Source organism: Bos taurus, chromosome 24, assembly GCF_002263795.3.
Source record: "Bos taurus isolate L1 Dominette 01449 registration number 42190680 breed Hereford chromosome 24, ARS-UCD2.0, whole genome shotgun sequence".
NCBI lineage: Eukaryota > Metazoa > Chordata > Mammalia > Artiodactyla > Bovidae > Bos > Bos taurus.
The window spans coordinates 41,360,504-41,375,333 of record NC_037351.1 but is presented as its reverse complement, the minus strand read 5'-3'; the positions used below and the strand labels follow the sequence as shown (position 1 = coordinate 41,375,333).

The following is a 14,830-nucleotide window of genomic DNA, read 5'->3' as shown; positions in this document are numbered from 1 at the left end:
AGCACCGTCTGCACCACCAGGTGGTTTGTTCTCCAGGTGCCAGCAGAACTGTGGGACCTCTGAGTTCCTACAATCCTAATGACCTTGAGCTGTAGGTCTCAGTGACACACTGATTTTGCCCACTTAAATTCCTGACAGAGGGTGGCTGACCCTGAAGGGCCATAGCAGCTCCGTAGCACCTGGCAGGGTCAGCTGAGCCCCTACTGCAAGTGAACTGCGGCTGAACTGCTCCTTCTGCCCCAACCTGCTTCCCTGTCCTGCACAGGTGGTGCTCCCTGATAAACTCCTGTATAGAAATCTCTGCCTCAGAGTTTTTTCCCCATGGTGGGGTCGGGGGTGAGAGGAGGGGACAGGGAGCACCTTTGGAAATAGGTGTATATAACTACAGCGCAAGGCCCCAACCACTATTCCTTCCTACTTCCATTCTCCAAGTACCAGTCTTAGTTAAAATAACTGGGAGCAGTGCCTCAAAACGAAAACTCTAAACAGGTCTCTGCCCATCATTCCATTTTAAGATGCAAGAGGGCCATCTCCTAGGTCACCGGCAATCTTTGGTTCATCACATGATAAATCACTATCTTCTACCAGGGCAGGAAGGGAAGGGGAGAGCTGAGCAAGGTTTGAATTTTGTTGAGCGGAACTGGCTGTGTGCTAGAGAGGAACAGAGAGGCGGTTATAACTGAGGTTTCATGAAATTGAGATCAATGTTCTAGAAACATTTTGGAAGCAACTTGACTGAGAAAGATGCAAATGAGGGCAGCTGCCACAGGCAGCTGGTCTGGTGAGATGCTTCCTTTGCAAAGCCACCTAGCGGTCCGGTTGCTATGGCAGCAGGGGTAGCCCTTGACTGCAGACTCCAAGTAAAAAACACTCCTCTGACTTTCACTCTTTTTTCTTTAGTATTTTGAAAGAAGCTTTTGAAGTAAAATATTCAGAGCTGGTAGCCTTCTTTGGGGTACAGTAAAGCAAAGCCCTTTTTCTCTTGTAGCCTTTCTGCATACATATAACCAATGCTTTTAAACTTGTGATTTGCATAGAATTTTAAAAAGGTTTTATGCAGCTGTGACCACGCAATTAGGTGAGCAAGACTAAGTGACATGTATTGAACAGCTCCTTAGCTGTCTAGATAATGCAGAATTAGATTCATTTTTGTACTTCAATCAAAAGAAATTAATTTGTTTACTGAAGTGTCACATGTCTTATTTCTCCATTAGCAAATTTGAAATAAATGAACTGTGTTAACTACTGTGTTTAAATAAATCATTTCCAATCAGAAAGCAGAAAAAATTGAAGTGACTATAAATCAATAAAATTTTATATCTAGTTCTTGTTAAGATCTCAGATTCATAAACAAAGATGTTTTGAAGAGTTTCCTTGTAGGGGATAATATTTGTAATGCCCACTTATTGAGGACTTACTCTGTTCAAGGTACTTTGCCAATCCCTTTCATACATAATTTCATTTAATTCTCTTAACTTTGTGAGATGGATGTTAAGTCCACGTTTTGCAGATGCAAATTTGGCAGCTGTAGCATCTTTCTTTATGTGTGTGCTCAATGGGAAGGCTGCATGAGGACACAGAGAAGGGGCCTTCTGTAAGCAGAGGAGAGACCCTCACCAGAAACCAACTCTGAGAACACCTGATCTTGGACATTATGCCTCTAAATCCGTAAGAAAATGAATTTCCATGGCTCAAGTCCCCCAGTTTGTGGTATTCTGTGGTGCAGACCAATACAGCCACTACAAGAAAACATAACCAATATAATTTTTGGTCTGCTCTACAAGAACACGGTGCAGCTTTTTTAAGAGAAGTTTTAGGTTTACAGCAAAATTAAGGTACACAGGTTTCCCAATATACTTTCTACCCCCACCATCAATTCACACCACTCCCACTTCCAACACCCCCGACCAGATGATACATGTGTGACAATATCAGTTCAATTCAATTCAGTTCAGTTGCTCAGTTGTGTCCGACTCTTTGCGACCCCATGAATTGCAGCACGCCAGACCTCCCTGTCCATCACCAACTCCCGGAGTTCACTCAAACTCATGTCCATCAAGTTGGCGATGCCATCCAGCCATTTCATCCTCTGTTGTCCCCTTCTCCTCCTGTCCCCAATCCATCCCAGCATCAGCGTCTTTTCCAATGAATCAACTCTTTGCATGAGGTGGCCAAAGTATTGGAGTTTCAGCTTTAGCATCAGTCCTTACAATGAACAACCAGGACTGATCTCCTTCAGAATGGACTGGTTGGATCTCCTAGCAGTCCAAGGGACTCTCAAGGGTCTTCTCCAACACCACAGTTCAAAAGCATCAATTCTTTGGCGCTCAGCCTTCTTCACAGTCCAACTCTCACATCCATACATGACCACAGGAAAAACCATAGCCTTGACTAGACGGACCTTTGTTGGCAAAGTAATGTCTCTGCTTTTCAATATGCTATCTAGGTTGGTCATAACTTTTCTTCCAAGGAGCAAGCGTCTTTTAATGTCATGGCTGCAGTCACCATCTGCAGTGATTTTGGAGCCCCTCAAAATAAAGTCTGTCACTGTTTCCACTGTTTCCCCATCTATTTCCCATGAAGTGATGGGACCAGATGCCATGATCTTAAGACATGTAAAAAATTTTTTGGGGGGTGGGCTGTATGAAAATAGGCAGCAGACTGTAGTTTGCCTAGTCCTGTCCTAAACTGAAGAAATCCTCTTTGCTGTTCATGTTTTTAATTTTTGACACAAATATAGAGAACCAACTTCAGGGTTTACCATTTGGTACAAAATGTAATACGTTCTAGCAGTGCTGGAATATTTAAAAGATATAAAAATAGTGAATAATTTTGAAACAAAACCAAACACTCAGAATTATTATTTATGACTATTGGATATCAAAGTTAGCATACCCCCAAATTACAGTTTTCCAGGTTTCATCACACTTAAAAAATTAAGGCAAGATTCACATACAATAAAATCCATCACTTAACCATTAAAGTGTACAAATTAGTGGACTTTAGTACTCACAATGTTGTTTGACCATCAATACTAACTGGCTCCAGAACATTCTTCTCACCTCACTAAAAGAAACCCCATATCCATTAAGCAGTCATCTCTACTCCCCCTTCCTCCAGCCTCTGGCAACCACTAACCTGCTGTCTCTATAGATTGCCCTCTTCTGTATATTTCACATGAATAGAATCATACAATGGGTGAGCTTTTGTGTCTGGTTTCTTTTACTTAGCACTGTTTTCCAGGTTCAGTGCTATACCATGTACAGTGCTTCTTTTTATAGCTTCATTTCATTTCATTGTGTCGATGTACCAAACTGCTTGTCAAAGGATGTTTGGGCTGTTTCCATTTATTGGCTATAATGAAGAGTGCTGCTATGAACATTCTGTGTTCAAGTTTTTATGTCCACTTCTCTTTCAATTCTTTGGGGAATATACCTAGGACTGGAATTGCTGCATCATTCGGTAATGCTACATTTAATTTCTTGAGGAACTGCCCAATTGTTTTCCATAGTGACTGTTCCATTTCACATTCTCACCAGCAATCCAAGGGTTTAAATTTTTCCATATCTTCACCAACACTTGGTATTATTCGATTTTAGCCATCCCATAGTGTGTGAAATGGCATCTTGTGATTTTGATTTTCTGGATGACATTTTTTCATGTACTTATTCAACATTTTATGTCTTCTTTGATAAAACATCTATTCATCCCTTGTTTTTTGTTGTTTCTAGATTGCTTGTCTTTTTGTCCTCAAGTTATAGCAGTTCTTTACTTCCAGACACTAAGTCCTTATTATGTATATGAACGGCAAATTTTTCTCCCATTTTGTGGGTCACACTTTCACTTTATTGATACTGTCTTTCGATGCACACAAGTTATTAATCTTGATGAACTTAAATGTATTTTTTCTTTCGTTGTTTGTGATTTTGGTGTCAAATTTAACTATCTATTGCCAAATTCAAGAATATGAAATTTTACTGCTATGTTCTAAGAGTTTTATAGTCTTAGCTTTTGTATTCATGTCTTTGACCCATTTTGAATTAATTTTTGTAGATGGTGTAAGAAGTGTCAAACTTCATTCTTTTGTATACGGTTTATCCAGTTGTTCTAGGACCATTTGCTGATAAACTATTATTTCCATATTGAATGATCTTGACACTCTTGTTGAAAACAGATTGGTCACAGAGATATAGGTTTATTTCTGGACTCCTGATTATAGTTTATTGGTCCTATGTCTATCCTTGTCGGTACCACATGGTCTTGACTGTGGTAGATTTGTAGTAAGTTCTGAAATTGAGATGTGTGAGTCCTTCAACTTTTCAAGACGTTTTGCCTATTCTGTGTCTCTTGCAATTATGTATGAATTTAGAACCAGCTTTTCCATTTCTGCAAAGAAAGGTAGGAGAAATTTTGACACAAATTGCATGGAATCTGTAGATTGCTTTATGGAGTATCAGTTCAATTCAGTTGCTCAGTTGTGTCCGATTCTTCGCGACCCCATGAATCGCAGCACGCCAGGCCTCCCTGTCCATCACCAACTCCCAGAGTTTACCCAAACTCATGTCTATCGAGTCAGTGATGCCATCCAGCCATCTCATCCTCTGTTGTCCCCTTCTCCTCCTGCCCTCAATCCCTCCCAGCATCAGGGTCTTTTCCAATGAGTCAACTCTGCATAAGGTGGCCAAAGTATTGGAGTTTCAGCTTTAGCATCAGTCCTTCCAATGAACACCCAGGACTGATCTCCTTTAGGATGGGCTAGTTGGATCTCCTTGCAGTCCAATAGCCTCCTTAATAATACTAAGTCTTCTTATGCATAAACATGGGATGTCTTTATATTGCTTAAGTCTTCTTTAATTTCTTCTGGATAAAATTTCCAATGTATCATTGAGCAGAAGTAGCAAAATCAAGTATCCTTAACTTGTTCCTAACCTTTGGGAAAAAGCTTTCAGTTTTTATCATTATTCCTCACATTTTCAAGGCATAACAGCTTATCCCTCAAAGCAGAATCATAGCTGCTTTATCAAAGACAATTTTCCTAATAAATTTCTATAAATTTGTTTAGTAAAATAAAGCCTGTATGTCAACCTAAGGATCCTTTCTTGAGACTCTCAAGTCAGAGAAACAAAGGCAGAATTCCAGAGTTTATATCTCTGTTAGGTTACAAAGATGGGAAAAATAGAACTCTCTGAAATACACAGTCCTACTCCTAATAATGGTGGAATGGTTATTTCCCAGACCTTTCCCCAGCAAAAAGTAGATGAATTAGTTTGTTAAGAAGAGTTATGAGATATACTAGGGAGATTTGTGTGTGTATGTGTGGTTCCAGGTAAGTCTCATTCTTCCAGAACTTAAATGTACCTATAATTTAATAATCCCACTTAATTCCACAAAGAATTTAAGTTAGCTTATTTTTATCACATTTAAATATTATAGTGGTAACCATAAATTTGAATATATTTAGCATATGATTTAGTATGCATTTCCAAAGCTGCATATTGTAAATCATACTCCAAGACTTGGTGTAAATCAATATCCTGTTTTTCTTAAAAATGATTCAATTATTAAAGGTTATACTCCATTTATAGCTATCATAATATATTGGCTATTCTCTGTGTGGTATAATATATCCTTGTAGCTTCTTTATTTTGTACATAGTAGCTTGTACCTCTTAATTACCTACCCCTAACTTGCCCCTCACTGCTTCCCTCTCCCCTCTGGTAACCTCTAATTTGTTCTCTGTGAGTCTATTTTGTTTTGTTATATTCATTTGCTGTATATTTTAGATTCCACATATGTGATAACATACTTTGTCTTTATCTGGTTTATTTCATTTAACATAACCCTTAGAAGTGTTTTAATTTCTTGGAATTTGGAGACATCTAAAGCTCCAGTGAAGTACTGGCCAAGGGCAGTGTCTAGGGTGCTGTGCATTATATTCCAGTTCAAGTATATTGTAGGAAATCACTGACAAATCCACGTCTTCATACATTAAAGCTCAATATTTTGTCTCTGAGTTTCTTTTTCTGTATTATGATTACACAATAATCGTGCAATCTTTTTGCATGATTACAAATCTTTCTCTATCATGCCTTCTTTTTGACAAGGGTTTATCTCCCTGAGTGCATGATGTAACTGTTCTTATACTCTTTCTACAATTGAAGCTACTTAGCAATGAACTGGGGTCCTTCACTGTCTCTGAAGCATTCATGCATGAGATGAACAACCCGCTGTTTCGGATGTTACTGAGAAGATGCCTACAAGTAAGAGAGGTTTAGAGACCATAACCACCAAGGAATTTTTAAATTAAAATTTACACTCTAAGATTTAGGGAAATTCTAGTTTTTCTGCACTGAAGCATAAATCCCATGTCATAATCACTCAGCACAATGTATGCCAATGCTTTCATGACCAGTCCACAGAGCAAGATGACAGAATGTCTGTACATGAATTTCCTGGCTAATCTAGCATGTGAAATCTAGTTACCATGAGCAGTCAGATGGAGAAAAATGATTATGAGGAAGAGAAGGCCCAAGGGAAAGGATTTTTCTGCTTGAATAACTAAATGTCAAAATTAAATCACTTCCATTGGGAAAGGTATATCAAATTCAAAACATAAAGAACCACAACAATGGGAAATGGAGACTTGCCTCTAGCATTATGTTTTCTCAATTTTTAAAAAACCACAATCAGAAATGTGTTACACACATGCACATACACACACACACACACACTCTGAATTGTTGACTTTTCACACAGTGAATCCATCCAAGTAACCTGTATCTTATTCTATTTCATTGATTTTTTATTGAGGTAAAATATACAAGGCATAAAGTTCACCATTTTTAAACATACAGTTCTGTGATATTAAGTATACTCACACTGTTGTGGAATCATCACCACCATCTGGAACACTTTCATCATCTCAAACTGAAACCCTGTCCCAATTAAACAATAATCCTCTTCCCCTCAACCCCAGCTCCTGGCAACCACCATTCTACTCTCTGTGTCTATGAATTTGAGTACTCTATAGATTTCTCATACAAGTGGATTTTGCTTTTTTGTGTGTGAAAGGCTTATTTCACAAACGTCCTCAAGGTTCATCCATGTTGTAGCCCATGCCAGAATTTCCATCCTTTTCAAAGCTGAATAATATTCCATTGTGTGTATAAACACATTTTGTTTATCCATTCATCTGTCGATGAACACTTGGGTTGCTTCCATCTCTGGGCTGTTGTGAATAACACTGCAGTGAACATAAGTGTACAAATACCTTTTTTAAAAATGCCAATTGCAACACATTAAGTTGATTTTCTCGACCTTGAAAAACCTGGTGTTCTGGTTCATTGACATCAAATGTATCCTTTCCTTTGAGCCATGTGAAGCCAACCAGGGCAGTCTCAGACTCATTTCCCTTCCTTGAACTGGGAAGAACGTTCAGTTCAATTCAGTTCAGTTGCTCAGTTGTGTCCAAGCCTTTGCGATCCCATGGACTGCAGTATGCCAGGCTTCCCTGTCCATCAGCAACTCCTGGAGCTTACTCAAACTCATATCCATTGAGTCAGTGATGCCACCCAACCATCTCATCCTCTGTTGTCCCCTTCTCCTCCTGCCTTCAATCTTTCCCAGCATCAGGGTCTTTTCAAATGAGTCAGCTCTTCGCATCAGGTAGCCAAAGTATTGGAGTTTCAGCTTCAGCATCAGTCCTTCCAATGAACACCCAGGATTGATCTCCTTTAGAATGGACTGGTTGGATCTCCTTGCAGTCCAAGGGACTCTCAAGGGTCTTCTCCAACACCACAGTTCAAAAACATCAATTCTTCAGTGCTCAGCTTTCTTCACAGTCCAGCTCTCACATCCATACATGACCACTGGAAAAACCATAGCCTTGACTAGACGGACCTTTGTTGACAAAGTGATGTCTCTGCTTTTTAATATGCTGTCTAGGTTGGTCATAACTTTCCTTCCAAGGAGTAAGCGTCTTAATTTCACGGCTGCAATCACCATCTGCAGTGATTTTGGAGCCTAGAAAAATAAAGTCAGCCACTGTTTTCACTGTTTCCCCATCTATTCGCCATGAAGTGATGGGACCGGATGCCATGATCTTAGTTTTCTGAATGTTGAGCTTTAAGCCAACTTTTTCACTCTCCTCTTTCAGCTTCAGCATCAGTCCTTTTAATGAATATTCAGGACTGATTTCCTTCAGGATGGACTAGTTGAATCTCCTTGCTGTCCAAGGGACTCTCAAGAGTCTTCTCTGACACCACAGTTCAAAAGCATCAATTCTTTGGCGCTCACCTTTCTTTATAGCATGTGCCAGAAAGGATGACTGAAGAGTAGATTTTTTCCTTTTAACAATGGAAACCATCCATGAGCGACATGTGATGCCTTGGGCAGAGAATCTCTCAAAGGCCACCACTCAGACAGTAAGCAGCCTTCTGTCTTTCTGGAAGTGGGACTGCTTATGGCCAGCCAGGCTTGTAGTGTGGTCAGGGTTAAGGTCTATCTGAACAGCTACAATACCCAACACCTACTGCTAAATCCAACACAAGCCCAAATGCACTTGCTCGGGAAACTGAGTCCACAGACTGCGTTAAAAGATATGGGCTTGCAGGGTGAACATACTGTTCATTGTTTCAAAGTCTTTCTGAGAGAAATTACTTCCTGAGGCATCAGTGGTCTACTGTTACATGATAAATCTTCTCAAAAATGAGTACTTTCACACAGCAGTTGGTCCTTGGGCTGGTAATTGGGATGACTTAGCTTGACATTCCTGCTCTCGCTCTGAGTCATACACGTGGCCGTAATCATCTGCCAGTTCCACTTGGCCTTCCTCATGTGTACTGGCTGTTGGCTGGTCTCAACTGACATAGAGGTTGTTAGCTCAGGATTCTTTACCTCGAGGACTGTGGGCTCTGAAAGTCTGGGGGGAGGGAGATAAAGAGGAAAGGGAGGGAGACAGACATAACGCTCATGTGCAGGAGGGAGTCTTCATTTCAGGGATTTTGGAAACTTGAGACTTAAGAGATTTGAAAGTCCTTTCTCCATGTTCTTTTTTTTAAAAATTTTTTTATTTATTTGTGGTGTCAGGTCTTAGTTGCCATAAGTGGGCTCTTAACTGTGAACTCAATGGTTGCAGCTTGCAGGCTTAGCTGCCCTATAGCATGTGGAATCTTAGTTCCCTGACCAGGGATTGAACCCATGTATGCTGCATTGGAAAGTGGATTCTTAACCACCAGACCACCACAGAAGTCCCTCTTCCATATTATATTGGCCAAAGTGAGTCACAAGCCAGCCCAGTTCCAAGAGTGGGGAAATGAATTTCTTGGGAGACAGGAGTGGCCAAGCTCCATGGCAAAAGAATGTGCATACAGAGATAAGAAGGATTACTCTAATTATCTTTGTCAACAACTTGTCACTCTACTCTTATGGCTAAAACTGAAGGTATTGTCACTGGTAAAGTCCATTAACAATTCTTGAGGAATAAAAATAGAATATGGGCAATAAAATAAAGTTTAACCTTCTTTCCCTTTTCCTTTGTGCTTAATCTAATTTCACTTGCTCACAGGGAATCATGGGCCTTACACCCAGTACTTCAGACCAAAGTTTATAGTACAAAATGGTACCAACACCTCAACTTGGTAGAGTGTGTGCAGAGGTGCTGTACCTGGCACTTCAAGATGGCAACAATGGGCCATGTGCAGAGATGCTGTGCATGACACTTGGATCTGGAGCATGAGCAACAGAGCTGTGCCCAACCTGCAAAACCCCACTCTTCTCTTACTTAAAAGAATCCTAAAAAGCAGCCTTGCCTATAGCCTTTTGGGGAGCGTATACTCTAAAGCAGGGGTCCCTATCCCCCAGGGCCATGGACAGGTACTGGTCCATGGCCTGTTAGGAACTGATCTACACAGCAGGAGGTACATGGCAGGTGAGCAAGCGAAGCTTCATCTGTTATTAACAGTTGCTCCCCATCGCTTGCATTACTGCCTGAGCTCTGCCTCTTGCTCAACAAACTCAGTAAATGTAATGTGCTCAAATCATCCCACAACCATCCCTCCTACCCAATACAGTCCATGGAAAAATTGTCTTCCATGAAACCAGTCCCTGGTGCCAAAAAGGTTGGGGATTGCTGCTCTAGAGCACGAGCTCCCACCTCTCCATTCTTTGATCAAAGAATAAAGCCTTCCTTTGCTTCTGAATCAAGTTTGTCTCATTTTACTGGCTCAAACAACAGAGGGCAGGAAGACTCTTACTGAGGACTGATGCAAAGCGGTTAATAACGAACTCTGGTGACCCAGATAGGACAGGTCATGGCCTTTTTGCCTGCACCTGTCGCCTAGGCTACAGGCTTGGCCCAGGTGGCTTTGGGAGGCTCCTGCAAGGATGACTGACTCTAATCTGAGTATACTCTGACAGGTAGAATGGTGGTGTCCTCTGGCTGAACTCAGTGCAACTCTGCCCAGCAACCTCATACCCACGTGTGGTGTGCACCCAGCATAACCCCCATAGTCATCTGGACTGTGCCCCTCTGAGGGGGTCACACTGTGGCATCACTGGGGATTGGAGATTGAAACTCATGTGTGTCTGTCTGCTGCCTCTGGTTGGCCCCCACAGTGCTGGATGCCTGGGGACAGTGGGGGCTTGTGGACGAGATGGAACCCCAGCAGTCCTGCCTGTGGTCTCACCAGTAGTGCTGTCCTGTTGACCTCTGTACACGGTGTAGTGGCTGCACCAGCTTTTTGTTGTCCTTGCCAACCGCTGGTGTCAACAGTAGCATTCTCCATTGTTACTTCCAGTTTAGTGAAAGAGCAAGGGCAGTCCTGTGAGTCAAGAGGTGAAACCAGGAAAAAGCCCAGGTAATGAGCATGCATGACAGAAGAGAACAAGGACACTCAATGCAAGTTCAGGAAAAAGCATCAAGGACACCTGAGTGTGAAAGGGTTCCAAGGTAGGCATGCGACCAGTGACCTGACCTTGTCTGGTCAGCATGAGTTTCTCTGAAGTGGGCTGGGGAGACCTGTGAGAGGCTCTCAAGAGGCAAACAATAAAAAGGCCTGTAGGAAAGACCTGGCTATTTTCCTCCAGTGTCAACCGGTGAGCATGGGAATCTGGACTAACTGTCCAGAGACGTTTTAACCCTGGTGAGTAAACTCAGCCCCCAATAAGGGATAGAAAGCCAAGGAAACCAGGACCTAATCAGTGTGCCATAAGTACACATAAGTAAACAGGAAAGAGAGAATGTCCTCATGATCCCTCCAAAGGGGTAGAAATGGCAGATCTCAACTACTACCCTTGACAGCGAATGATCCAAAGAGATGAAGAATGACAGAGCCAGGAGGCTCCTACACTGGCACTCCCAATGACCCCTTAAGGAGCCCTGGCTGACATTTGATATGGAGCAAAAACACTGTCGAATTCTTAGTTGACACCAATGTCATTTTTTGGCTCTGAACACCAGATCAGGCGAACAGTCATAAGAACTGTAAAATTATGGGGTTTTCAGGGAAGTCCTAAGAAGGGGAATTATAGAGCCACTACGTATATCATGAGGAACGCTGGGCTGGAAGAAGCACAAGCTGGAATCAAGATTGCCTGGAGAAATATCAATAACCTCAGATATGCAGATGACACCACCCTTATGGCAGAAAGTGTAGAGGAACTAATAAGCCTCTTGATGAAAGTGAAAGAGGAAAGTGAAAAAGTTGGCTTAAAGCTCAACATTCAGAAAACTAAGATCATGGCATCTGGTCCCATCACTTCACAGGAAATAGATGGGGAAACAGTGGAAACAGTATCAGACTTTATTTTGGGGGCCTCCAAAACTACTGCAAATGGTGACTGCAGCCATGAAATTAAAAGACGCTTACTCCTTGGAAGGAAAGTTATGACCAACCTAGACAGCATATTAAAAAGCAGAGACATTACCTTGCCAACAAAGGTCCGTCTAGTCAAGGCTATGGTTTTCCCAGTGGTCATGTATGGATGTGAGAGTTGGACTGTGAAGAAAGCTGAGCGCCAAAGAATTGATGCTTTTGAACTGTGGTGTTGGAGAAGACTCTTGAGAGTCCCTTGGACTGCAAGGAGATCCAACCAGTCCATTCTAAAGGAGATCAATCCTGGGTGTTCATTGGAAGGACTGATGCTAAAGCTGAAACTCCAATACTTTGGCCACCTCATGTGAAGAGTTGACTCACTGGAAAAGACTCTGATGCTGGGAGGGATTGGGGGAAGGAGGAGAAGGGGACAACACAGGATGAGATGGCTAGATGACATCACCGACTCGATGGACGTGAGTTTGAGTGAACTCCAGGAGTTGGTGATGGACAGGGAGGCCTGGCATCCTGCAATTCATGTCTTTGTGTCGCAAAGAGTCGGACACAATTGAGCAACTGAACTGAACTGAACTGACCACTAGGATGGGAACTGGATGAACACATGTGCATCCATTCCTTCCTGTTTGTCCTTGAATGCCCTCCACCCCTACTAGGAAGAGATACCTTACAAAAATTGGGGGGTTACCTTCCACCTAATGGGAGACAAACTGGAGACTGTTGTCTCTTTAGATAAGGGGCTGGAGATGATAATGTTAATGACTGAGGACAAACTTCCTCAAACAGAGCAAGTCCATCTCCCTGGAGTGAATCCTGAGATCTGGGCCCTGGCACAGGTAGGATCAGTTAAAGGAGCTGGTCTTGCAACAGTTCATCTAAAACCTGGGCATACACAGCCTAACAGAAAACAGTACTCTCTCTGCCAGGAGGCCCTGTTGAGCATTTCCCCTGTGATACAGACCCTAAATGACCAGAGCCTTATTTATTAGACCAGGCCAATGAGCTTTTAACACCCCATTCTTCCCATAAGGAAACCCAATGGGGAATACTGGATAGTTCAGGACATCAGGGCAGTCAGTGAAGCCATAGAGTATACACCTATGGGATCCCTGATCCCTACACATTGCTGGAAACTCTGTCACCCAGCAGGACCTAATATTCTGCCCCAAACTCCAGAGACACGACCTGGGGTAACAGACCCCTGGACCACTCTTGTGACCCTCTGACCCGAAGCTTCTCTTCTGAGAAACTACCCAAGTGTGGCCAGGGAGACAGGCCCCACAGCAAGCATTGGATCAGGGTCAAAGGCCTAGAGACCTGCATTTTCAGGAAAAATGTCTCATGTGAGCATTATTCTCTTGTCCATATAGGGGCCAGGGACATTAAATTGTCTGGGTTCCTTTGTCCCCCAAAGGTTACACAAATGGGGGTCGTCCAGGGATGAGTATGCTCAAGGCCGAGGCCTGTGGGCAACCAAACAGACCTGAAAAGAAGTTCCCCTCTTCCACCCAATGTTACCGGACACTCTTTCTCGGCAGGAAGCACTCACCGAAAAGGACTCAGGCCCTCAGCGCCCTCTCCCATCCACACAGTGAGGAGACACAGGGCAGAGAAGGGGTTTGTCACCAGAAAAGCCCATTTATAATTCCCAGAGAATAAAAATAGAACCTAGGTGATAAAAAAGAATAGTCTGACCTTGTTTTCTCTGCGCTGAGTCTAGTTCACTGGTTCCCAGGGCACCCGGTGCAAAGGCCTCCCTCCAGCTCTTCCCAACAGGATGCCTAGTGCAAAATGGTGGCGACAACGGCAAAAGCTCCGCCCCCATCACTCTGTTCAAGATGGCGGGGGCGAGCCGTGTGCAGAGACGCTGCACCCAGAGTCTTGATCTGGTGCAGGAGCAGCAACTGCGCCTGCGCCTGCTCTGCCCCCGGGATCCTGCGAGAACTCAGTCCCCTCTCGGCCATGGGATCCTTATAAGCAGCCCCGCCCCAGACTTTACTTGTGGAAACTCCTATTGGCATGAGCTGCTGGATGTAGGAGGACTCTTGCTGGGAAAGGACTCATGAAGGCAGGTAGCAGTTGGACCCCACATCCCCGCTCCGACAGTGTGCCCTGAAGATCTGCCTGCATCCATTCTGCAGCAGCTCTTGTGATAGAAACAACCGGAGCGTCTGCTAGTAGGAAGCTGCTACACCCACGTTAGGACGCTGAGCATCCGTAGGAGGAATTGGGAACTTGCTTTTTGTTGCAAGATCTCTAGGCTGTAGTGCTGACTGACAGAAGTCAAAGTCTTAAGAACATACACGGTGTCACCAAAATCTTAGTGCCACTGCCGGATTTCCCCCCCTGAGGACTGCGAGTCTGCAGTTACAGACTCCGAGGGACTTCACTCCCGGGAGCCTGTGTAATAGATTTCCTTCTTCCTTTAGCAAGCCTCCTCTGACTCAAAGCGGAGGACAAAAATACTGTAAGTATGACGAAAGAATTTCACTGGTGTGCTTTTGAAGGCACATTTTTTTTTTTTTTTTTTAATCTGCAAAAACAAAACCCAAGGTCAAGGTTGTTTTGAACTCAGTCGGGTGAGCATTGGCTCTCTGACCAGGAGAGAGCGTCTGGTGAATTCTTGGAGGATTCTTGGACATACTTGTTTCTGGGTCCAGAGAAAAAAAGATGCAAAGTTGTCAGAATAGAAGAGGCTCCAAGTGGACACACGAGTGCAGGTGGCCAAGATGACTCAGTTTTCTGGGCTGGAAGCTTGTCCTGCACAGGGAGAAAGATGTCCTTGACTCTGAAAACCTGGGACGTGAAACTACCTCTATTTATAAGTTTAAAATTTTTACTTCTATCTTGTTCCAAAAATGATTTAAGTTGGCTTATGGAGACACAAGGGCTTCCCAGGTGGTGCTAGTGATAAAGAGCCTGCCTGCCAATGCAGGAGACATAAGAGAAAGGCTTTGATCCCTGGGTGGGGAAGATCCCCTGGAGAAGGGCATGGCAAC

General features: G+C 43.1%; 1 protein-coding gene across 1 annotated transcript in view; it reads right to left on the bottom strand.

The window, feature by feature from the left end:
* Window positions 1-14,298, bottom strand: part of LOC100849069 (uncharacterized) — a 41,686-nt gene extending 27,388 nt beyond the window's left edge. Inside the window, exon 1 of the mRNA XM_059881051.1 lies at window positions 13,527-14,298. Coding sequence (XP_059737034.1) covers window positions 13,527-13,656 — 130 coding nt within the window. The 5' untranslated portion in view covers window positions 13,657-14,298. The remainder of the gene's footprint in view (window positions 1-13,526) is intronic.
* Window positions 14,299-14,830: the final 532 nt, after the last annotated feature.